Source organism: Oncorhynchus nerka, linkage group LG11, assembly GCF_034236695.1.
Source record: "Oncorhynchus nerka isolate Pitt River linkage group LG11, Oner_Uvic_2.0, whole genome shotgun sequence".
Taxonomy (NCBI): Eukaryota; Metazoa; Chordata; class Actinopteri; order Salmoniformes; family Salmonidae; genus Oncorhynchus; species Oncorhynchus nerka.
The window spans coordinates 33075554-33100101 of record NC_088406.1 but is presented as its reverse complement, the minus strand read 5'-3'; the positions used below and the strand labels follow the sequence as shown (position 1 = coordinate 33100101).

Here is a 24548-nt window from a genome sequence, read left to right as displayed (position 1 = left end):
TTTCTTATGTTATGTGTAGGCCTAGCTGAGGCGACCCCGAATCCCAAGTTTCGGCTCGATCGGTCATTTGGTGTCCGAGCAAAACCCTAATTGGTGCTGAAAATCCACTTTTTTCCATGACTTGCTACGGGGTCCTTGAATGAGCTATCGGACAGAAACGTTGGGGTCTGTCTATATGGGCCGAGACGGTCGCAATGCACCTAGTCTTGTGTCTCTGAGACATTTCTAAATGTCGCCATTTTCATAATGGTCAAAATGAATTGAAGTCATTGCAAATGTACGAAGCTGTTTCTCGGTCCGAGAACCGTCTAGAGCCACGTAACTCAACACGCACTATCGACCTGAGGTCTAGAACAGGTTTCTAAAGTTTCGGAACTCTAGGTCTGGCGGTTCTTTTTTAGCTCGAACAAAGCTAACTATTGGAGGCACTGTCTGTCTCTACAAACCCCAATACGTCCCTCCTTCCAAGTTGTGTGTCTGTGTGATTTAGTTTTCCTTTGAAATTTTATGGGAAAAATGACTGATTTACAGTTCATGGGGGTTGCCTAATCACACATATGAAGTTTTGGACAGATCTGACTTTTTTAACCCCTCGAAACAGCCCTTGAGACACCAATTATGGCACTTCCGGTTGGCACAGGAAGCTATAAGTCAACACATATCCTCACTGGGGTATGCTGTTACAGAATCCTGAGTTTTAAGTCCTTACATTAAGAATTGACTGATTTACACAGGGTTGAATGCACTATGTCTATCAAACTATAGGCAGGGTATAGAAAAACACTTTTAGGGTGATTTTAACCACTTCCGGTTGGTCCAGGAAGCTTAGAATCAACACAGGTAGACCTCATACTGCCCTGATGGACTGTTACTAAAGACAGGTTCATACGGCATTCATAACCCATATAGACTTCAGGTTGAATTTAGGGGTGCAGGCAATGTATTCCTATGGGGAGAGAAGTCAATGCAAACTCTTTGAAGTAAACACCTTCTTTTAACTATTAAGGGTTAATGCCACACGGTCAACGTTAGGCTTGCACGGATCGGAAGGACCTTAGGAACGTACCTGAGGTCGAATTGTGCTTCTCACCCTAAAGGTCCTCTCACTGTCACCCAAAAGCAAATGACGTGGTGGGGCAGGCTTAATTTTGGGCCTACTTTTCTCATGGTCGCTGCGCTCAGACCGAGCGAGCTACGGTCAAGCGGGATATCTCGTTGAACTCGGCACGGCCTAGAGATTATGTTTATGCCATTGCCTGCTCTCTGTGTCTTTGAGCACCGCCCTTTTTCACTCCATCCTTGCTGTGTGTGCGTGTGAGAGCTTTTCTTTGACATCTGTTGGGAGAAATGACTGATTTACAGTTCATGAGGGTTACCTAGTCACACATATGAAGTTTTGAAAAGATCTGACCTTTTTAACCCTTGGAAACTTCCACTGTGACACCATTAAAGGCACTTCCGGTTGGCACAGGAAGCTATAAGTAAACCCATGTCTTGATTGACATAGAAACTTACAGAATCCTGAGTTTTAAGTCTTTAATTTAAGAATTGACTGATCTACGATCTACACAGGGTTGAATGTAGTCATTTTCACCTTTGAAGGTTATGTACATCAAAACACCTTTTGGGTCAATTTAACCACTTCCGGTTGCTCCAGGAAGTTTAGAATCGACACAGGTAGACCTCATAGTGGTCTGATGGACTGTCATAGAAGACAGGTTCATTAGGCATTCATAACCCACATAGGCTTCAGGTTGAATTTAGAAGTGCAGGCAATGTATTCCTATGGGGAGAGAAGTCAATGCAAACTGTTTGAAGTAAACACCTTCTTTTGACTATTAAGGGTTAATGCCACACGGTCATGGTTAGGCTTCCACAGATCGGAAGGACCTTAGGAACATACCTGAGGTCGAATTGTGCTTCTCACCCTAACGGTTCTCTCACTGTCACCCAAAAGCAAATGACGTTGTGGGGCAGGCTTCATTTTGGGCCTTTTTCTAATGGTCGCTGCGCTAAGACCGAGCGAGCTACGGTCAAGCGGGATATCTCGTTGAACTCGGCACAGCCTAGAGATTATGTTAATGCCATTGCCTGCTCTCTGTGTCTTTAAGCACTGCACTTTTTAACTCCATCCTTGCTGTGTGTGTGTGTGAGAGCTTTTCTTTGACATCTGCTGGGAGAAATTACTGATTTACAGTTTAGGAGGGTTACCTAGTCACACATATGAAGTTTTGGAGAGATATGACTTTTCTAACCCTTCAAAACAGACAGTGTGACCCAATTAAAGGCACTTCCGGTTGGCACAGGAAGCTATAAGTAAACACATGTCTTGATTGACATAGAAACTTACAGAATCCTGAGTTTTAAGTCTTTAATTTAAGAATTGACTGATCTACGATCTACACAGGGTTGAATGTAGTCATTTTCACCTTTGAAGGTTATGTACATCAAAACACCTTTTGGGTCAATTTAACCACTTCCGGTTGCTCCAGGAAGTTTAGAATCGACACAGGTAGACCTCATAGTGGTCTGATGGACTGTCATAGAAGACAGGTTCATTAGGCATTCATAACCCACATAGGCTTCAGGTTGAATTTAGAAGTGCAGGCAATGTATTCCTATGGGGAGAGAAGTCAATGCAAACTGTTTGAAGTAAACACCTTCTTTTGACTATTAAGGGTTAATGCCACACGGTCATGGTTAGGCTTCCACAGATCGGAAGGACCTTAGGAACATACCTGAGGTCGAATTGTGCTTCTCACCCTAACGGTTCTCTCACTGTCACCCAAAAGCAAATGACGTTGTGGGGCAGGCTTCATTTTGGGCCTACGTTTCTAATGGTCGCTGCGCTAAGACCGAGCGGGCTACGGTCAAGCGGGATATCTCGTTGAACTCGGCACAGCCTAGAGATTATGTTAATGCCATTGCCTGCTCTCTGTGTCTTTAAGCACTGCACTTTTTAACTCCATCCTTGCTGTGTGTGTGTGTGAGAGCTTTTCTTTGACATCTGCTGGGAGAAATGACTGATTTACAGTTTAGGAGGGTTACCTAGTCACACATATGAAGTTTTGGAGAGATATGACTTTTCTAACCCTTCAAAACAGACAGTGTGACCCAATTAAAGGCACTTCCGGTTGGCACAGGAAGCTATAAGTAAACACATGTCTTGATTGACATAAACACTTACAGAATCCTGAGTTTTAAGTCTTTAAGTTAAGAATTGACTGATCTACGATCTACACAGTGTTGAATGCAGTCATTTTCACCTTTGAAGGTTATGTACATCAAAACTCCTTTTGGGTCAATTTAACCACTTCCGGTTGCTCCAGGAAGCTTAGAATCGACACAGGTAGACCTCATAGTGGTCTGATGGACTGTCATAGAAGACAGGTTCATTAGGCATTCATAACCCACATAGGCTTCAGGTTGAATTTAGAGGTGCAGGCAATGTATTCCTATGGGGAGAGAAGTCAATGCAAACTGTTTGATGTAAACACCTTCTTTTAACTGTTAAGGGTTAATGCCACATGGTCAGGGTTAGGCTTGCACGGATCGGGAGGACCTTAGGAACGTACCTAAGGTCGAATTGTGCTTCTCACCCTAACGGTTCTCTCACTGTCACCCAAAAGCAAATGACATTGAGGGCCAGGCCTCATTTTGGTTCTGCTTTTTTTCAAGGTCACTGCACTCAGAGCGAGCTACGGTCAAGCGGGGCGTCTCGTTGAACTCGGCACAGTCTGGAGACTATGGTGATGCCATTTTTTGTGTTGATTTCAGAATGCCATTTTGGTGATGGTCCCTCTCCGTTTAAACATATTGCAAATGTACAAAAGTCAACTAGCAAGTCAGTGTCCATCAGTCAATTAGATGTCATTTTGACACCAAACTGATACCAATTGACACCAAACCCACTTTTTCCAACTCATTTAGAAGCCAACTATCACATATGTCAGAGCAGGCCCATAATTCACAGCGCCTTTAGTTTAAAACATAATAAAAACGTAAAACACATAGTTACGTTCTAGCTGCGGGTCCAGGTCGGACATTATGTGAAGGCCTATGTGAGGCGACCCCGAATCCCGAGTTTTGGCTCGATAGGTCCTTCGGTGCCCGAGTAAAACCCTAATTGGTGCTGAAAATCCACTTTTTTCAATGCCTTGCTATGGGGTCCTTGAATGAGCTATCAGACCGAAACGTTGGGGTCCGTCTCTATGGGCCGAGCCGGTTTCAATGCACCTAGTCTTGTGTCTCTGAGACTTTTCTAAATGTCGCCATTTTCGTCATGGTCAAAATGAATTGAAGTCATTGCAAATGTACGAGGCTATTTCTCGGTCCGAGAACCTTCTAGAGCCACCTAACTCACCACGCACTATCGACCCGAGGTCTAGAACAGGTTTCTAAAGTTTCGGAACTCTAGGTCTGACAGTTCTTTTTTAGCTCGAACAAAGCTAACTATTGGAGGCACTGTCTGTCTCTACAAACCCCAATACGTCCCTCCTTCCAAGTTGTGTGTCTGTGTGATTTAGTTTTCCTTTGAAATTTTATGGGAAAAATGACTGATTTACAGTTCATGGGGGTTGCCTAATCACACATATGAAGTTTTGGACAGATCTGACTTTTTTAACCCCTCGAAACAGCCCCTGAGACACCAATTAAGGCACTTCCGGTTGGCACAGGAAGCTATAAGTCAACACATATCCTCACTGGGGTATGCTTTTACAGAATCCTGAGTTTTAAGTCCTTACGTTAAGAATTGACTGATTTACACAGGGTTGAATGCACTATGTCTATCAAACTGCAGGCAGGTAATGGAAAAACACTTTTAGGGTGATTTTAACCACTTCCGGTTGGTCCAGGAAGCTTAGAATCAACACAGGTAGACCTCATACTGGCCTGATGGACTGTTACCAAAGACAGGTTCATACGGCATTCATAACCCATATAGACTTCAGGTTGAATTTAGGGGTGCAGGCAATGTATTCCTATGGGGAGAGAAGTCAATGCAAACTGTTTGAAGTAAACACCTTCTTTTAACTATTAAGGGTTAATGCCACACGGTCAACGTTAGGCTTGCACGGATCGGAAGGACCTTAGGAACGTACCTGAGGTCGAATTGTGCTTCTCACCCTAAAGGTTCTCTCATTGTCACCCAAAAGCAAATGACGTGGTGGGGCAGGCTTAATTTTGGGCCTACTTTTCTCATGGTCGCTGCGCTCAGACCGAGCGAGCTACGGTCAAGCGGGATATCTCGTTGAACTCGGCACGGCCTAGAGATTATGTTTATGCCATTTTTTGTGTTGATTTCAGAATGCCATTTTGGTGATGGTCCCTCTCCGTTTAAACATATTGCTAATGTACAAAAGTCAACTAGCAAGTCAGTGTCCATCAGTCAATTAGATGTCATTCTGACACCAAACTGATACCAATTGACACCAAACCCACTTTTTAGGCTTTGTGTGTCTTTAAGCACCGCACTTTGTCACTCCATCCTTGCTGTGTGTGTGTTTCTGTGTGTGTGTGTGTGAGAGAGAGAGCTTTTCTTTGACATCCGTTGGGAGAAATGACTGACTTACAGTTTATGGGGGTTGCCTAATCACACATATGAAGTTTTGAAAAGATCTGACCTTTTTATCCCTTGGAAACTGCCACTGTGACACCATTTAAGGCATTTCCGGTTGGCACAGGAAGCTATAAATAAACTCATATCATGATTGGGGTATGCCTTTACAGAATCCTGAGTTTTAAGTCTTTACGTTAAGAACTGAGTTATTTACGGAGGGTTTAGTGAGTGTGTGTTATTTCAGAAAATCATAGAAAATCACAGAAATCTCGCAGAGCTCCGCAGCACACTTTAAAAAGATTCGTAAGAACACCCTGCAACTGGATCTGTAACCGTTGAAAAAAACAAACACCTATCCGTGAACATCACCAAGGTGTCGTTGTACGATTTCTCTTAAATGACGATAGATAAATGGCTGGTTCTTTTTTTATTGACACCGGAGGCTCCTTGACTTTGACGTGAAGTGGAAAAATAATTTCTCTATTTTCATTTTGGACCTTTAATCCCAGAGAAATGGCCATAACTCAAAAACCGTTGAGGCCTAGACGCCATCTTGTTCGGGGCCAACTGCCCATTATGCCGCCCCTACGCTCACCGAGTTTCGGCTTCTAAATATTTTCAGTTTTCGAGATAAGGCCCCGTCGTGAATCGTGATATTTTGTCCAATAGCAATATGATTGCTTATGCCCTCTTGTGGGAATTTCCGGGACGGCGGAAAAATGACCTAAATCTTATTATTTTTGTAAAACGGAAACCGAATGTCCGACAAAGTTCATTTGATGACTTCCTGGTAGGTCCGGCCCTGCCGATCGGCCCGACGCCGTCCGCGAATTTTACAAACGATTTCGGACGTCTAGTAAGGGACCGTACATTTGCAATATGGACTTTCTCACTAACCATACAGGTACTGCCGAAATCTTCCCTTAAGGTATGTTAGGTGTCGTAGAAGAGCTGAACTTCTGGGGACCTCTGCATTTTATTTTGCATGGCTTTGAAGTTCAACACCCACACATTGCAAGTGAACCATCTCATGCTGTTCAATTAGCTACAGTAGGGACCAGTCTGGGGGACAAACTAAGGCTGTGGCTCAAATAGCACCCTATTCCCTACATAGTGAACTATTTTTGACCAGAGCCCTATAGACCCTGGTCAAAAGTAGTGCACTACAAAGGGGATATGGTGGGATTTGGGAAACTAACTAAGAGAGGAGTAGCGCTCATTAGTTCTGTATTCCAACTCAACAGAAGCAGCATGTCTGGGGCATTAAGTATGCCTGAGGAAACGCTTACATAACACAGACACGGCAGTCAGTCCCTTTTTCATTCCACCCCCATCTTCCTCCTCCCTCCACCTTCTCCAAACACTGACAGGGATAATTACATCAGAGCTGAAAGGGTGGCCAGAGAGTGTGACAGTGTCCCGCCAGCCTTGTGCTGCTCTCACATATGCCACCCCTTATGTACAGGCAGGTCCTATTGTGTTTCTTGATGAAGAAATATAGACCAGGCACATTAATACAATCTTGTTGTAGTGTAGATAGAACATTCAGTTCCCTGTTTTTGGTCTGTATTGTAAGGTCAAAGAGGGTCAACTGTAAATCATCATCGTGGCCAAAGACTGGACAACCACATGGCAGATGAGACCATGATATAGAATCTCATTCTGTCCAGAGGAAGAGCATCTCCTTCTGTTCATATGCAACGTGAGAACATAGATTCATTAAAGTTTCAGAACTATGGTTTTCAACAACAGAGAGTTTATTAATAATGCAGGGTGGTGTTGCCTATTGGAAACATCAAGCAATTTTTGCTTAGCTCGATCATTTGTGCACCCTAGACCTTATTCCCTGGAAAGAAAGGGAACAAAAATCCTTCACCGGTTGTCTGATACCTGGCTACAAAATGGATGAGCTAGGAAAAAGAACATTCAGGTTTCAAGGATAATTTTTCAGCATGATGGTTCACAGAGCAAAGCCACTCTAACAAACCAAAAAGGACTGATAAGAGGTTCTCCATCAGTTTCCATGACTACAGCAACCATAGAAAACAGTGTTGAAGAGAATTGAATAGAGTGAAAGAGGATGCATGGTATATGGTAGATAGTGATGGGTATTGGGTATACTATAGAAGCTATACCTTGTGTTGCTCGGGCCGAGTCCAAGAGGCCTGTAGAGGACACAGACAGAATAGAAAAACAACAAAAAGCAAAGCAATCCTTGGACAGAAATCCTTATCCAGTACCTCACAGATGGAACAAACAACACTGCACAAGCATGCAACTGAACAACACTTCCCCACTCCTGTTCAGAACGTGCTGCTGTAGTCCAGTGAAATGGGCGAATGCTAAAACTATAACCCAAGCACTCCATTCCATTGTTTTTGACACAATTTGACTCATCAACCTTTACGCTCCTCAGTGGTATTAAACTACTCAGCATGAACCTATAAATAGCCTAGCCAGCGAGCTAAACAGGTTTTAATGACGTCATTTCAACCCCTTTAGCCTGCTGGGTACATGTTCACGTGCAAATAATAGATGTAACATTGGAGTTAGCTAGCATGGAGGGATGCTGAAACAGAGAAAAATCATAGAAACATTTCTCCATATATCATCTTCAAAATCAAATTATTAAGAATTGTTTTCATGATTATGAATTATAATGAATCCACATTTAATATGAAGTTATATAATCAACACAACATTTAACACTTAATTTAGTCCAACAAAAGATAATTAAACATGATTTTAAAAAGTATTGTCCACCTGAAATACATTTACTTACAGAGGATTTATTTTCTCTCAATTCTGCCATAATACATATTATGAAAAGCATGCTTTATGGGTTTCCTAATGTTAAGGAGAAACAAGAGGCATGAAGGAGAGATGATTGATAATGGACGACGGCGTAGTGATGAATGGAAAGGAGTATGGAAGCAAAATGGTAAACAGCTTTCCATCAGACGCAGAAAACAACCAAGTGTCCCATCTGCTGAAACGTACTGCAGGCAAAAAGGCCCAGAACTCAATTCATTATTAATACAGTCAATCTTAACATTCCTTCCAGACCATCCTCTACCGGTTAGCGCTGGACGCCTTCCAATCACTCACAGATGAGTGAATAATGAGTGAATTCATCTGGATTCTATCTTTAATAAGGGCTAACCTATACCGCTGTAGACTCACTGCCTGTCACAGAGAAACACAACACACACATCTCTCAAGAGACTAGTTAACACTGGGAAAGCTTCAGTCACACTACATGGCAGAACCAAACACATTAACAGAACAAACTAATAATATGTCAAGTAAAAGATCCTGAGTGAAGAGTCATCCTAAGTAGGGAGGGGTGTACTGTATATTGAGCCATGGCATGTAGCTAATGTAGATAGTGAATGTATAAACAACAAGAGTTGTGTCCTCCCTGGACGGGTCATATGATATCACTATTCTTCACGGTCCACCTGGGTGTGGCGAGACAGGAGAGACACACATAGCAAGACAGGCACATGTAACACCTGATGTCAGAAAAGCAGTCAGGGACCAGAACCCACAGTGCAGAGGAGGATCTGCTGCTCATTACTACAGGACGTATAACTAACAGCACCCCTGGTCCTGGCTGGTCTGACACAGCACTGTGAGGTATGCAATTGAGTTGACACATCACTGTCAGACCCATGTTTTATTTCTGTTTAAACAATGGGGCGTGGACCAAAAGCAAATGATGGTGAGAGCTGTAAACACCATGCATCTAATCAGTTTAGTGCAACCAGCACTAAATAACATCCCATCAGAAAAATCTAATTTCCAGGCAGCACTTCTCATCCCCTGGGTAAGCAGTGAGCAGCGATCCTCTCTCTCCCTCTAGAGTATGAAGGTATGAAGGGGAGAGGAAGAGATGCACTGTTGTAGAGGAGATTCTCCAGAAGAAACACTCGCATAACTATCTCACCCAGCACCACACAAAAGGCATCTTCTCTACAGTCATAAACAGCCCAACAGCAGGGTATGGTTACAGGACTGGAATGGGGAAGTGTTTTTTGATGACCGCTGACTAGGATCAGTTAGGAAGCTCTCCATCATTTATCCTGGCTAGCAGCATTCCAACTGTCATACCATGAGAACAAACTGCCATTCAATGTCCAGAGGACCACATTGTACCACCACTGACCAGACAGGCACATACAGTGGGCTCCAACTATTACTGGCAATGCACAAACAATACTTAAAAAATTATAAACAATATAATTATAGAGATAAACTCAAAATACCAACATGTGAGAAATACTGTACTGTATTAATGTTTCAATGGAACAAACCAAAATCACACAATTATTTAATAGAAAATAAATTTAACCAAAATCAAGGTTTCATAATTATTGGCACTCCTCATTCAGTACTTAGTGCAACCACCTCTGGCAAGGATAACAGCATTTGTTCCTGTAATGTTTGACAAGGTAAAGGAACACATTTGGAAGGATTTTGGACCATTCCTCTATGCAGATCCTTTCAAGATCCTTCACATTCTTGGGTTTGCGCTTATCAACTGCCCTCTTCAACTCAGCCCACAGGGTTTTGATTGGATTGAGGTCCGGCGACAGAGCTGGCTATGCAGAACATTGATTTTGTTGTCACAGAACTATTTCTGTGTGGATCTTGAGGTATATTTTGGGTCATTGTCTTGTTGGAATTCATTATGCCATCAATCTTAACCAGTGCCCCTGAACCTCTGGAATTAAAACAGCCCCAAAACATCACTGACCCACCACCATTTTACCGTGGGTTTGAGGTGCCTCTCCTTGTATGCATCTCTGTTTCGATGCCAAACATGCCGAAGCTGTATCTGACCAAAACATTCAATTTTGGTCTAATCTGACCAGAGCAACTTCATCCAGTCATACTTTAAATGATGTCTGTGTCTTGGAGTCAGAAAGGGCTTTCTTCTGGCAACCCTTCCAAAGAGCCTGTGGTTGTGGAGGTGGCGTCTGATGGTGCTTTTTGAAACCTGGTGACCCCAAGACGCCACCAAGGCCTGCAATTATTTCACAGTGATTCTTGGGGATTTTGTTGCTCCTCTCACCATCCTCCTCCCTATCCTGGGGGGCTTAATGCATTTGCGTCCTCTACCCGTGAGGTTTTCAACTGTTCCATATCTTTGGATTTAAAAAAAAGAATTGCCCTGACAGAGCTCAGTGGTATATTCAATCGTTTGTGGATCTTCTTGTAGCCATTACCAGATTTATGAAGACCTACGACCATCTGTCTCTTTTGAACTGCCAGTTCTTTTGTTTTCTTCATGGTGTTGGATGACAAAGGGATATTGCACGCGTGTTACCTCATTTAGTGGAACAGGAAGTGATGTAATGGCTCAATATAGTTCCTTAAGACTTAGATACAATTCAATAAGTGGAATTTAATTCCTGGTTTAATTTTGGTAGATGTTATTTACAATAATCTGTAAGGGTGCAATTAATTGTGAAATCTTGATATGGAGGAAATGGATTTTTAATTAAATCAATTATTATTTTGGTGGGTTCCATTGAAACATTAATAAAGTACAGTATTTCTCACATGTTGGTATTTTGAGTTTATCTCTATAATTATATTGTTGATATTTTTTTAAGTATTGTTTGTGCATTGCCAGTCAGAAGTGCCAGTAATTTTGGAGCCCACTGTTGATGAGCATTTTGTTGGAACAGTAGCTAGAGAACAAGAGCCTCTCTATAGTAGGTCCCTACTCTACCAGTGCTTAGTAAAGCAGGCCCTTGGATTGAAAACATTGTTCTGTTTCAACACCCCTCCCTGAACCAATCACGTTATAGTGCTGCAGGCAACAGCAGCCAGCAGCACCACATGATTGAGCTCTCTGATCATTCAGAACACTTCACCTTCAAATGTTCATTCCCAAGAGTTAATAGCTACTTTCCTACTCTCTTTCCTACGCTCAACTATCTGAATACTAGACCGATCTCATTATGCTTCAATGGAGCACATTATCATAAATTAGGCAGCTCCAGTAAGATTCGATACACAGTAATCTACAGCATATGCTGTCAACTGAACAATTCAATATCTGGTCATCTGTACCACGTTTGAGCTCTAATGAGCTTTGAAGAAACCCATTTTCAAGCACTTTTGCTGCTCCTTTCCAGAGCCTGAATGTTCTCAGATAATTGCAGCTTGCAAACCTTGTAAATCAAGTAGAATATTTAATATATATTCAAATAACCCAGCCTTTCATTTAGCAAGATAATGTCCTAAGCACGCATACACATTTAATTGACATTTTAGTTGTTACAACAAATAAGGGGGCTGAAACAACAATGTAATGACAACCCTTGCAAACAAAAACCTTTCCTCAAAAACAAATATGAGTATGAGAGCACTAGAATAGAAGAGTAAGCTGGTTTAAACGTGTTTATGTAATAGCTAAAGCATAGTGTCCTCTTGGAACACAATGTTACCATGGCATGTGTTACCCACATTTAGGTTATTCTATGGATTCAATCATTTTGTCAATCTGATCCTCTCTGTTGACATCTCAATATCTCTGTAGTTATAAATATGTGACAGGGTTCATTTGTCTGCCATCACTATTGTAAACGTATAGGGAGAGAATATGCTGTGTTGAATAAAAAAGAAACCCTAACCTTTCAGGCTATAGCACTACATTTCCTCAGACAACAGTCAGACTCAGAAGACGAGTGGAAGATAGCTGAGGGAATAATACACTGGAATGCCCCGTCAACAGAGATAATGGTCATCCAGCACCGCTTTACAGCAGGAACTATGAATACCTTCATTTCTATATGTACAACAGTCAGCAGACTGGAGAATGTAAAGAAGCGTTAAAAGCACTGAGAGAGGTGGCAATGATATATGTAGCATGACACACTAGCGAAATAGCACACCACAGCATGCACATGCACACACACTTGTAACACAGACACGATTCTCACAAATATCCCTCAACACCAATTCCACACAGGGAAAACAAAACTGCAATTGTCATGCTGATAGCCAATGAGCCAAAACAACAGCACTGATTCAAATAATAGGCCCATATAAACAAGTCCCCGTAGTAGCTGGATAGATAGAAGACTATGGCACATATTTCATGTGAGAGTTGATCATTGGCTTCCCCTTTCACCTGTCCTATGATTAGTGCTGCTAGCATGGCAAATGAGGCACAGCCAGGTTCAAAAACAATTAGCAGCCATTTTCCAAATCACACTATCCTGGCTTCTCGCTAGTAAAGACATTACCTCAGGATCATTGTTCATGAGACCCACAGTGCCAGACCACCGGTGTGAAGGGGTTTATATTCCTTAAAGCTCCTGTTCCTAATGATCATTCAATGGAGGCTGCTAATCATTTCTTCACCCACCACCGTGGAGAGACGACTGTAGTAGTACAACACAGACCAGATACAGATACAGACTTAGGCATTTTGATTTTAGCTTCAACCTTGACAGAATGATTGATGATTGATGACAGATATGCAGTGAGACAGATCGTCTACATGAGAGGACAGAGAGGGACACAGACTGAGCAGCAGTAGGGCATGAGGCTGCCCCGGTGGATGGAAGGAGACGGAGATGATCGGACCAGGAATGGCAACACAGAAATGAGGAGGTCCTCTTTTAAGTGTCATTACGGTAACCATGCTTTCTTCTGACCTCAATAGACAAGGCAGAGGAAACCCCCAAAGTTGAACCATTCAGAACCACTCTCTTGCAACGCAACAGTCAGGCAATAGTCAGGCTATATTTGGAAAACATGCAACTTTGAATCGATTTCATAAACCCTGATGAGATCATATCTTGAGGATTTTCAAGGAATATTGACTGAAGAGCAGACAAGAAAATTCCCTAAAAATACTTATTTGATTCTATCAGGGTTTTTGTTGAATCTCATACCCCATACGTGATTTGTTCTATCAATTGATTTTGTTCCATTTCTGTGCCACGCTGATTTCATACCTGATAGATCCTGTTAAGATGTGCCTGCAGGGGAGAGAATGTAGCGATGTAAACTGACCTTCCTGGCTGCTCCGCCTATCTACACTCCCCCTATAGTGTACAGGTACCTACAGCTTGTCTCTGATGGAATGGCCCCACCATTACCTGTCTATCGGACTAGATGAGGTCATTGGTACTATAGGGAACTAGCTATGTGGACAATGGGGCATTATATGAAAATATAAGATCCATAGATTACTGTATGGAGCAGTCTGCAGGGGACAAGCAGAGGCTGCTACAGGAACATATACTATATATACTAAAGTATGTGGACACCCCTTCAAATTTGTGGATTCTGCTATTTCAGCCACACCCATTGCTGACAGGTGTATAAAATCGACCACATAGCCATGCAATCTCCATAGCAAAACATTGTCAATAAAATGGCCTTACTGAAGAACTCAGTGACTATCAATGTGGCAGTGTCATAGGATGCCACCTTTCCACCTTTCCTGCTAGAGCTGCCCCACCAACTGTAAGTGCTGTTATTGTGAAGTCGAAACGTCTAGGAGCAACAACGGCTCAGCCGCGAAGTAGTAGGAAACACAAGCTCACAAAACGGGACCGCCGAGTACTGAAGGGCATAGCGTGTAAAAATCATCTGTCCTCGGTTGCAACACTGTGTCTAGAAGCAACGTCAGCACAATAACTGTTTGTCGGGAGCTTCAGGAAATGGGTTTCCATGGCCGAGCACCCGCACACAAGCCTAAGATCACCATACGTAAGCGTCAGCTGGAGTGATGTAAAGCTCGCCACCATTGAACTCTGGAGCAGTGGATACGCGTTCTCTGGAGTGATAAATCACTCTTCACCATCTGGCAGTTTCAGTATGACAATGCCCCTCTGCACAAAGCGAATACAGAAATGGTTTGTCGAGATCGGTGTGGAAGAAATTGATTGGTCTGCACAGAGCCCTGACCTCAACCCCATCGAACACTTTTGGGATGAATTGGAAAGCCAACCACGAGCCAAGCCTAATCGCCCAACATCAGTGCCCAACCTCACTAGTGCTTTTGAGGCTGAATGGAAGCAAGTCCCCACAGCAACGTTCCAACATCTAGTGTAACGCATTTCCAAGAAGAGTGGAGGCTGTTATAGCAGCAAAGGGGAGGCCAACTCCATATGAATGCCCATGATTTTAGAATGAGATGTTCAACGAGCAGATGTCCACATACTTTTGGTCATGTAGTGTAGGTCTAAGGTGCTATAGGGACGAGGTCTAAGGTGGGATGGTAACTAGTTAGCTACGAGGTAGTAATATGAACTTCACTGTGGACCTTCTATTAGCTAGCTGCTGCTCTGGGGCCATACTTAATCAGTAGAGATAAACCTGGCTTTGGGAACCTTGCCATGTTTAAGTGAAACACATCCTCTGAGTGTCCCTCTGCAGTGGGGACACAGCCCCAGGCTGGCCTCTCTCTGTGGGCTGACTGTACCTGTTCTCCCTCAGTGAAGGTGCGTAGGCCGAAGCTCCAGTTGATGGTGGGGGTGGGGTCCCCTGACGCCTCACAGGTCAGAGTCACCTGCTCCTCCATCTCAGACGTGCTCTGGTTCAGCAGGAAGGTGATCTTAGGTTTCACTGTAGCAAAGACAGACACACACAGAGACATTATAACCAACCTGCAGTGACACTCACCTGTATGACCTACAGTAGAGCTACATTCACAGTGTGCACACACCCATTACAAGCAGCACCTGCCATATCTGATGCTAGTACTTAATACCTATGGCTATAAGCACAATATAACCCCCCCAAAAAATCCCTTGTTAAAATCCTCCCAAAGTGAATATAGATAAACCATTGATAAACCACCAGAAACCCATCACACAGTCAATCATCTGTCAGTACCAAGTGAGAGGAGTCCCTCACCAAACACCCTGAGGCTGAGTTCCTGTTCGCTCTCCCCAGCCTTGTTCTTAGCGATGCAGGTGTACTCTCCCTCATCCAGCTTGGCCACCTCCATGATGGTCATCTCTGAACCGTCCTCATTAAAGCTGTACTTGTCTCCTGACTCCAGAAGAACACCGGCCCTGGGGGAGAAGAGACGGGGAACACACACATACACACACTCTGATTTACAATCAGCTTTAATGAAACGATGAGAAGCCACCTTCACGACACAACTAAGTTGCTAACTACGCTTGATGATCATTTGTATCAAATAAATATAGTAAAAGACTTCAAAACAAGTATTTTTCCCCTTGAATTAACTCAGACTTAATTCATATTAGCACAATTCAGTCTTATCAAAATAATGTTTCAGTGTGACATTGAATCGCTCTTTCCAAATGAATATTTTTCTTCCAGTCTTCAATCATGATCTCTCCAGAGTCTACAACAGAGAACCATTTACTTCTTGGCAATGACAATGACCCTTAAGGTCAAGGTTTGACCACAGATAATTACATTGTAGTCTCTTGGACCTTGAGCAGGAGAGAGATTGTGAGAGTGAGGGCAAAGCCTATCAACTTGACTGGTGAGTTAAAATAGATCCTCCCCCTTTACCTAAGACTCAAACCCAAAGACAAGTGTCACATGGAGTTCACACCAGTCCTTTCCATCACCTAGCAACAAGGGAAACAGCTCCTCTAACTCTTTTAAGAAGGTGAGAACGACACACTATACTGCCAACAGAAAACCAAGGGCAGGGGACTATCACTCGCATTGGTGTTGGTAGCCTATGGGCTCCATGGTCTGATGGATATCTGCAAAACAGTGGTTAGTGGTATATCAGTCTACCAGGCTTGAGTGTGAGTGTGTTGTGTTGTGTGTGTGTGTGTGTGTGTGTGTGCGAGTGTGTGTGTGTGTGTGTGTGCGCGAGTGTGTGAGTGTGTGAGTGTGTGTGAGAGAGAGAGAGTATGTGCTCCAGTTTACCTTGCCCAGGTCACCATTGGCTCTGGGTATCCATCAGCTGCACAGGTCAACATGGCAGACTGGCCCACGCCTGCTGTGGCATTCACCTCAGACTGCCACACCCGGATGGTAGGGAGCACTGAGGGAGGGAGACATATTAACACACCTGAGATCATGCATAAGACTCCCTGTCAGCAAAGTTACTACTGCTGAAATCCAGCCCACAGTCGTCTGCTGTCTAGGATGTTGATAGATGACTTAACACCACAAAATGTTGGCAAACCCATGAATAAAGTGACAAGGGAATAGAGAGGGAGGAAGAAGTAGGCTGACCGTTGACGATGACCCTGATGATCTTGAGGTCGATCTCTCCCCGGGCCATGAGGCGGCCCTCGCAGGTGTACGACCCCTCGTCTGTCTTCTTGATGCCTCGGATCTGCAGGTGGTTGTTAGGCAGGATCTTAAAGCGGACTGAGAGGAGAATCAAATCAGAATGAATATGTAATGGATGAGAGAAAAAAGGGATTTTCAGACAGAGATCCCTGTGCACCAGAAAATCTCCCTTTCTATGTAAATTGTTTAATTAAAGTGTTTAATCAGTTTCATATTCATACCCAGCAGTTATAATATTAGTCAGAGAATCGCTCCAATGGACCACTGTCTGACAGCTGTAGAGGGACTTTCTGACATGGTTGAGTAAAAAATGGTGACAAGACTGACAGTCAAAGACAAAAAAAAAGTGGAAAAATGTAGGTACCCTTTAGGGTTACACAACTCTGATAACTATCCCCAAATTCCCACAAATCCTGCTTTTGGATTTAAGCAGGAAATCCTAATTCCTTCAAACTGGATTTCTGGAAAACATGGATTTTGGGAAAGTTACTGGAATTGTCCAACCCTACTCGTGGCTAAATGGCATCTATCTCACCATCCTTCTCCATCTGAATCTTCGCTCCTTTGTGTTTCCAGATGATGGTGGGGGGAGGGGAGCTGATGACGTCACACACAATTTTGGCGTTGTCCCCTTCATTGAACTCTTGGGGGGAGGGGGCGTTCTTGAAGGTGATCCTTTCTACAAGACAAAATACAAGAATGTTAGTCAACCATTTAAAACCATGAAGAACATAATGGGTGTATCCCACATGGCACCCTATTCCCTACATGGTGTACTAGCTTTGACCAGGACCCATAGGGTGCACTACATAGGGAATAGTGTGCCATTAGAGATGTAGCAATGGGTTCATTTAACTGTTTTCCTCTACACCTCAGCCTCTTAACTGCCTTCATTCTGATCACATGAACATGTTGTGCCTGGTGGGGTTGAGATGATGGACGTCTTCTGATGCTTGGCAGCGTCTAGCTATAGAAACCATTAGTCAGAAGACATGCACCACAGACAGGTTCATTAGGCCTTGTTTTAATGCTCTTTGGAGGGGTTTATTGACTGATGGAAAAATCCATCTCCAGCTGAAAAACAGAAAATAAAGACATTTTGCCCTCAAGCCCTCAATAAGATGTTCGAGCTTTTCCGTCAACACTATACTGAAGGTTGAGGAAATTTAATCATCTAATTCTCCTTAAAGAAAGCTTGGGGTTCTTAATATAACCATTTAACGCTCTGTGATCAGGACATCCCCCTGAGATTATACTATTTCATAAAGGAAACACACACTGGTTTTGAACGGGACATCTAACCTACGTCCCAAATGGCACCCTATTCCCTAAATAGTACACGGAACTCCGATGGGACTCGGGTCAAAAGTAGTGCGCTAGAGGCCTCCCGGGTGGCGCAGTGGACTAGGGCATCGCATCGCAGTGCTAGCTGTACCACCAGAGACTCTGGGTCCGAGCCCAGGCTCTGTCGCAGCCGGCCGCGACCGGGAGGTCCATGGGGCGACGCACAATTGGCCTAGCGTCGTCTGGGTTAGGGAGGGTTTGACCGGTAGGGATATCCTTGTGTCATCGCGCACTAGTGACTCCTGTGGCGGGCCAGGCGCAGTGCACGCTGACCAGGTCGCTTGGTGTAATATGTTACGGTGTTTCCTCCGACACATTGGTGCGGCTGGCTTCTGGGTTGGATGTGTGCTGTGTTAAGAAGCAGTGTGGCTTGGTTGGGTTGTATTTCGGAGGACGCATGGCTCTCGACCTTCGTCTCTCCCGAGCCCGTACGGGAGTTGTAGCGATGAGACAAGTTGGTAACTACTAACAATTGGATACTACGAAATTGGGGGTAGAAGAGAAAAAAATGTGTGCACTATATAGGGAATAGTGTACATTAGAGGGAGGGATTAGGATGCCCTTATGGACACATCCCTAGAGAATGAAGAAGGAAGAGCAGTTTACGGTAGAACTTGACGTTGACGGTGGCTTCTGCTGACTGGTCTCCGTTGGTGGCCAGACACTTGTAGGTCCCAGCGCTGTCCACCCCGGCCTTGTAGAGCGTGAGCGTGGACGAGGACTCGTCGTTTCGGGTTACGGTGATCTCTGGTTTGTTGGGCTCTATCCTCTCCCCGCTCGGCGAATACCAGTCAATCTCCTTTGCTACCCCAACAACTGCACAGAGACAAGAGACGGTTAAATGTGTTTGTTTTTGTATCAAACTAGAAAATCATTACGATCACATATTGGTATCACAATGTTGAGTCGCTCTACAAGACAAATAAAGAGCCACAAAGAAGAGTATCAACCTAGGAAACAACCTATACACCTTATAGGAAATAGTACTCTGTTATCCTAGAGAAGGTTACAGCTACCTTGTTCCTGTCTAGTGGCCTGACAACTGTTGTCTACGCACAGCATATCAGGACAGGACACAAAAGGTCAGTGTATATGCAGTACTGCACAATGGGATCTAAACAATTACAAAGAGACAGTAGACTCCTACAGTATAATGATACAAGGGCAAGCTTACCTTCACACAGAAAGAACTTGGACTCTCCGACACTGATCTCTCCCTGGGTGGGGGTGATCTCCACTTCCAGACAAACTGACAACAGAACAAAATAGACATCAGATTAGACAGAGCAGTACTTGGAAGCAATATGTTACGTATGTGTGTGTTTGTCTGTGTGTGTCTGTGTGTGTGTGCGTGCCCGTGTGTCTGTGTGTGTGTGAGCATGCATGCGCGTGTGTCTGTGTGTGCGTGCCCGTGTGTCTGTGTGCCCGTGTGTCTGTGTGTGTGTGTGCATGCATGCGCGTGTGTCTGTGTGTGTGTCTGTGTGTGTGTGTGTGTGTGTGTGTGTGTGTGTGTCTGTGTGTGTGTGCGTGCCCGTGTGTCTGTGTGTGTGTGTGCATGCGTGCCCGTGTGTCTGTGTCTGTGTGTGTGTGAGCATGCATGCGCGTGTGTCTGTGTGTGTGTGTGTGTGTCTGTGTGTGTGTGTGCATGCATGCGCGTGTGTGAGGGGGAATGATAGAGAACAGAGTGAGACAACATTTCATTAATGACATGTGATATTAAAGCTTATGTCTGCAGTGCTGCTTATAATTTATAATTCAGGCGCTGTGCCTGTGTCTCCCAGTGTTCTTCATTCATTCCTTATCAGTAGTCTCCTTATCCTCTCTGCTAGTACAGCAGCCTGTCATTATGGAAAGCACTGCTTGCTCTTTGGGCTTTTAGGCTGGGTTCTGCTGTAAAAAGGGCTTGATAAATGCATTTGATTTGATTTGATGGAAACCTCCAGTTCTGCCACAGCAAACCATGACAGACGAAATAGAAAGTTAGTTGGCTTTATTACTGCAACCACATGGGCATAGGCTACTCCTCTGGGTCTACTGTATATCACCTGGTTAAGTTCCAAATGGCACCCTATTCCCTATATAGTGCACTACACTTAGAAAAAAAGGCTTCCAAAAGGGTTCTTTGGCTATCCCCATAGGAGAATTCATTTTGGGACGCAGACCTCGACCCCTCCACAGCAACAATATCCTACTGTAAACCAAGCTGGGGTGAACCAGTAGGAAGAAAAGGAAATGGTAAACAAACCACAGCAAAGAGAAAAATGTCTGCAGAGAGAGAAAGAGGTGTGTCCATGCCTGAGGTGAAACAGTAGCCTCCATCTCAGTGGTGTTGACAGCAACAAGCAGGTAGGTAGGTAAGGTTCTACTGCTCTTATTGACAGTGGAGCAGGCAAGGGGGGAGAAAAAATGCGCCTTCCAAATCAATAGTTCAATCACAACACAGAAATCTATTCCAAGCCATGGCTCATGTCTCAGAGAAGCACCTCTGGCAGATTGATTGAGGCTTTGCTTTATTGAAAGACCACGTTAAGACGATGCACTTGGCTGACACCCGCAGAGAGTAAAGCCCTGTTCACACTGGCAGTATGAAGTGACACATTTTCTTTTGCATATCCAATTTGAATCTCATATTTTTGAAGTCTAAACAGACAAAAAGCACATGGAATCAAATATTTCAAACCACATGTTAAACCACCTTCATGGCCATGTCACGTGTGTCTGTGTCACACCCTGACCATAGTTTGCTTTGTATGTTTCTATGTTTTGTTTGGTCAGGGTGTGATCTGAGTGGGCATTCTATGTTGTGTGTATAGTTTGTCTGTTTCTGGCCTGATATGGTTCTCAATCAATCAGAGGCAGGTGTTAGTCATTGTCTCTGATTGGGAACCATATTTAGGTAGCCTGTTTGGTGTTGGGTGTTGTGGGTGATTGTTCCTGTCTTTGTGTTTGTTACACCAGATAGGGCTGTTTTCGGTTTTTCACGTTTTTGTATATTGTTCTATTTTCATCTTTATTAAAGATGTATTACAATAACCACGCTGCGTTTTGGTCCACCTCTCCTTCAACAGAAGAATCCCGTTACAGTCTGAATGGTCAAATCTGATTTAATTGCCCTTAAATTATTTTTACTGTTATTTGGCATACCTTGTAGCTTGCTAGCTACACTGTTGACAGTTTGACAAGAACACGAGGTAGCTTGTTAATTGTTTACAAACAATGAATGAATGTGCTAGCAGGCTAAAAAGCTACCTAGTTAGCTAGTTGACTGCTGTGGCTAGCCAAAAGTGACATGTTTTGAAAGTTGGACCTCCCGAGTGGCACAGTGGTCTAAGGCACTGCAGTGCACTGCAGTGCCGACTGTGCCACTAGAGATCCTGGTTCGTGTCCAGGCTCTGTCACAGCCGGCCACAACCGGGAGACCATGGGGCAGTGTACAATTGGCTCAGCATCGTCCAGGTTAGGGGAGGGTTTGTCCGGCAGGGATGTTCTTGTCCCATTGTGCACTAGAGACTCCTGTGGCTGGCGGGATACAATGCACGCTGACACAGTTGCCAGGTGCACAGTGTTTCCTCTGACACATTTGTGCAGCTGGATTCTGGGTTAAGCGGGCATTGTGTCAAGAGGTAGTGCAGCTTGGCTGGGTTGTGTTTCGGAGGACGCACGGCTCTCGACTTTTGCCTCTCCCGAGTCCGTACTGGAGTTGTAGCGATGGGACAAGACTGTAACTACCAATTGGATATGACGAAAAAGGGTACTTTTTAAAATTATTTGATTTTTTACAAATTTGCATCATCTTATCCTTTGAGGCTTTAAAACTGCTCTTACACTATGATTTCAAACATTCAAAGCAACAGGGAGACTTCAGTGGCAGGCATTGTTGTCACTTTAGCTTGCTACACTACAATTTTTGAGTACACACACACACACACACTTGACATCACTATGACAACTAGCGTAGCCATGTCAGTCTGAACACATATCTGATCTGGTCACTCGTAACTTGCTGTTTGGAAAGTCAGTATTCCAAAACGGATTTGAAAAACAAAAATACTTTGAGCATTAAGGCCTGCACTGTGAACAAGGCTTTAAAGACAAGGGCATAGAAACCATCTCCCCAGTGAAAGTAATATGCTGAGGAGAGAAGGCGACACAGTATTAAATGACTGCAGCATATCAATCTGTATTTGTTGGATATTTCCTATAAAACATTTGATTGCATCAGAGGTGATTGATGTGAGATGTTATCTACTATCCATATAAGCCAAATGCATCAACCCAGAGAAATAACATTCTGGAAATGGCACTACTAATTTATAACACTGTCAACAGCTCTGATATCAGATTTATAAAGCTCCAAATAGAAGTTAAGAGCCAAACATCAGCAGATTGGGATAGTCCACTGAGTATGGAAAATGATAATTCATCAAAACATCAACGACATTCCAAGTATCCTGGAATCGTGAAGACAACGAGCGGCATAAAAACAAATTGGTTATACAAACTCATTAGCTCATTATTCTCCCCTTGGAAGAACCTCGTGCTAATCAATTTCATATCAATTATTTGGGGAAAACACCTTACTTATATTGCAGCTTTCAATATGACAAATCCCATGACATATTCGTCCACTTCGAAGAATAAATTAAGACACATCAATATCAAATTTACATAGAGCCATTTGGAAATAAACAACATCACACCAGAAAATAAACTCATAGCAAATGTCTGTCTCCATTCCACTTAACAGGGTAGATTCATACGTTCAGCGTTCTCCCACACACCATAAGCACCACCCACTTCTGACTGGAGAAGACAGCCCTCCGAGGCCAGGCAGCTATCGTCTCATTCACCAGCCTTTTGTCTGGTTATCCAGAGTGATGCTGTGAGGAGCCTGGTGAGAGGGCCAATATGAGACCTGGGGTTGCATCCCAAATAGCACCCTATTCCCTATGGGTCCTGGTCAACAGTAGTGCACTATATAGGGAATAGGCTGCCATTTGGGACTCAGCCCTGGACCTATCAAAAGGGCTCCTGAATTAGCTAGTTTTCTCTGAGGAGCCTCTGTCTGGGCCAGCCCGTATGGAAGATACACAGCTATAATGGGGTCTCCACCACCAATAATAGCAAGTAAGTAGTCATTTTCAATATAGGGCAAGCAGAAACATCATAAGCCAAGCAAAACTAACATCAAGTACCAAGCAGTAGATGAACTATGCATGTCCGGTTGGTTTCTGATGGAGAGTGAGACATATAATCCTTGCCTCTGTGATACATACTGTATATCTGTGTGCAAACATCAAAGCTCCAGATGACCAGTAGAGTATTAGCTACAGATGTTCAGTAAGATTAGGTTCTCTCACTCTGTCATCCAGTATAAGCGCATAGCATGGAATGTCCCATCAAAACAAAAACAACGGTAGCTAGGTATCATGGTGATATCCATTTGTGCTTGCAAGATTAGCTTGCTTTTGAAATGTAAATATGTCTAATTGCAGAGGATATTATTACCAAATGGGTGATATTAAGGATCTGGCTGTCTGGTTGTCTAGGCTGCAGTAGACTGGATTAGGGGGAGTCAATTTACTAAGGCACCCCACAAGGGAAGGGAAGGATCAGATTTCTGAGAGAGATAGCCTCTAATACATGAGAGTAGATAGGCTCCAGATACTGTAAGTTATCGTAAACGTCTGCTCTGGCCACGGGAACTTGAAACCAATGTAAGATTGTGTCACTCAATCTCACACTCAATTCGTGCAAATATGTACAAAAAGTGTTTCATGCGTTTTTGTGTAGCCTTATTCATGAGAAAATACACACATTTTTGTGCAACTTCATTCATAGAAAAATACATTCTTTGGGGGCAAACTTCAGAACATTCTTTTGAAAGTTATTGGAGCAATGCATTTTGGGCAATGGTGTTCTACACTGCATTTTTTTGTGTCCCACAATTATTAATGAATAAAAAACAAACAAATGTGTTAACAACCCAATATTGTTTAACAACCAGGTTGTCACTGGTTGTTCAATGCCAATGTTATTTTCTTTGCTTGTTTTCGCATAATACTTTGGGATACTCGTGCTATGTCAGATTTTATGAGGGTTGCCAGATTGGAATACAGATCTGTATTTGTCTGTTTTTTTGGTGTGGTATCGATGAAAGAATTTGATTGGGGATAAATGTTCATGATGGGAAATGAATTCATCAATAAATGTGGGGAAACAGAAGACCTGGAAAAACAATCTGTTTGGTTTAAATTCCCCAGGCACAACTGCATGGTATTTGCAACTATAACGAGTCTGGATTATGATCAATTAAGCCATATCAATGCAGTTAAACAGGTTCATATAAAATAATGAATTATGTTGGCTTACATTTATG

General features: G+C 43.4%; 1 protein-coding gene across 1 annotated transcript in view; it reads right to left on the bottom strand.

Annotated features, from left to right (window-relative positions):
• Window positions 1-24548, bottom strand: part of LOC115136717 (neural cell adhesion molecule 1-like) — a 124911-nt gene that overhangs the window by 31822 nt on the left and 68541 nt on the right. Inside the window, 7 exon segments of the mRNA XM_065024431.1 lie at window positions 15015-15157; window positions 15449-15609; window positions 16454-16571; window positions 16766-16903; window positions 17361-17504; window positions 18776-18985; window positions 19344-19418. Of these exon segments, the coding sequence (XP_064880503.1) occupies window positions 15015-15157; window positions 15449-15609; window positions 16454-16571; window positions 16766-16903; window positions 17361-17504; window positions 18776-18985; window positions 19344-19418 (989 nt within the window).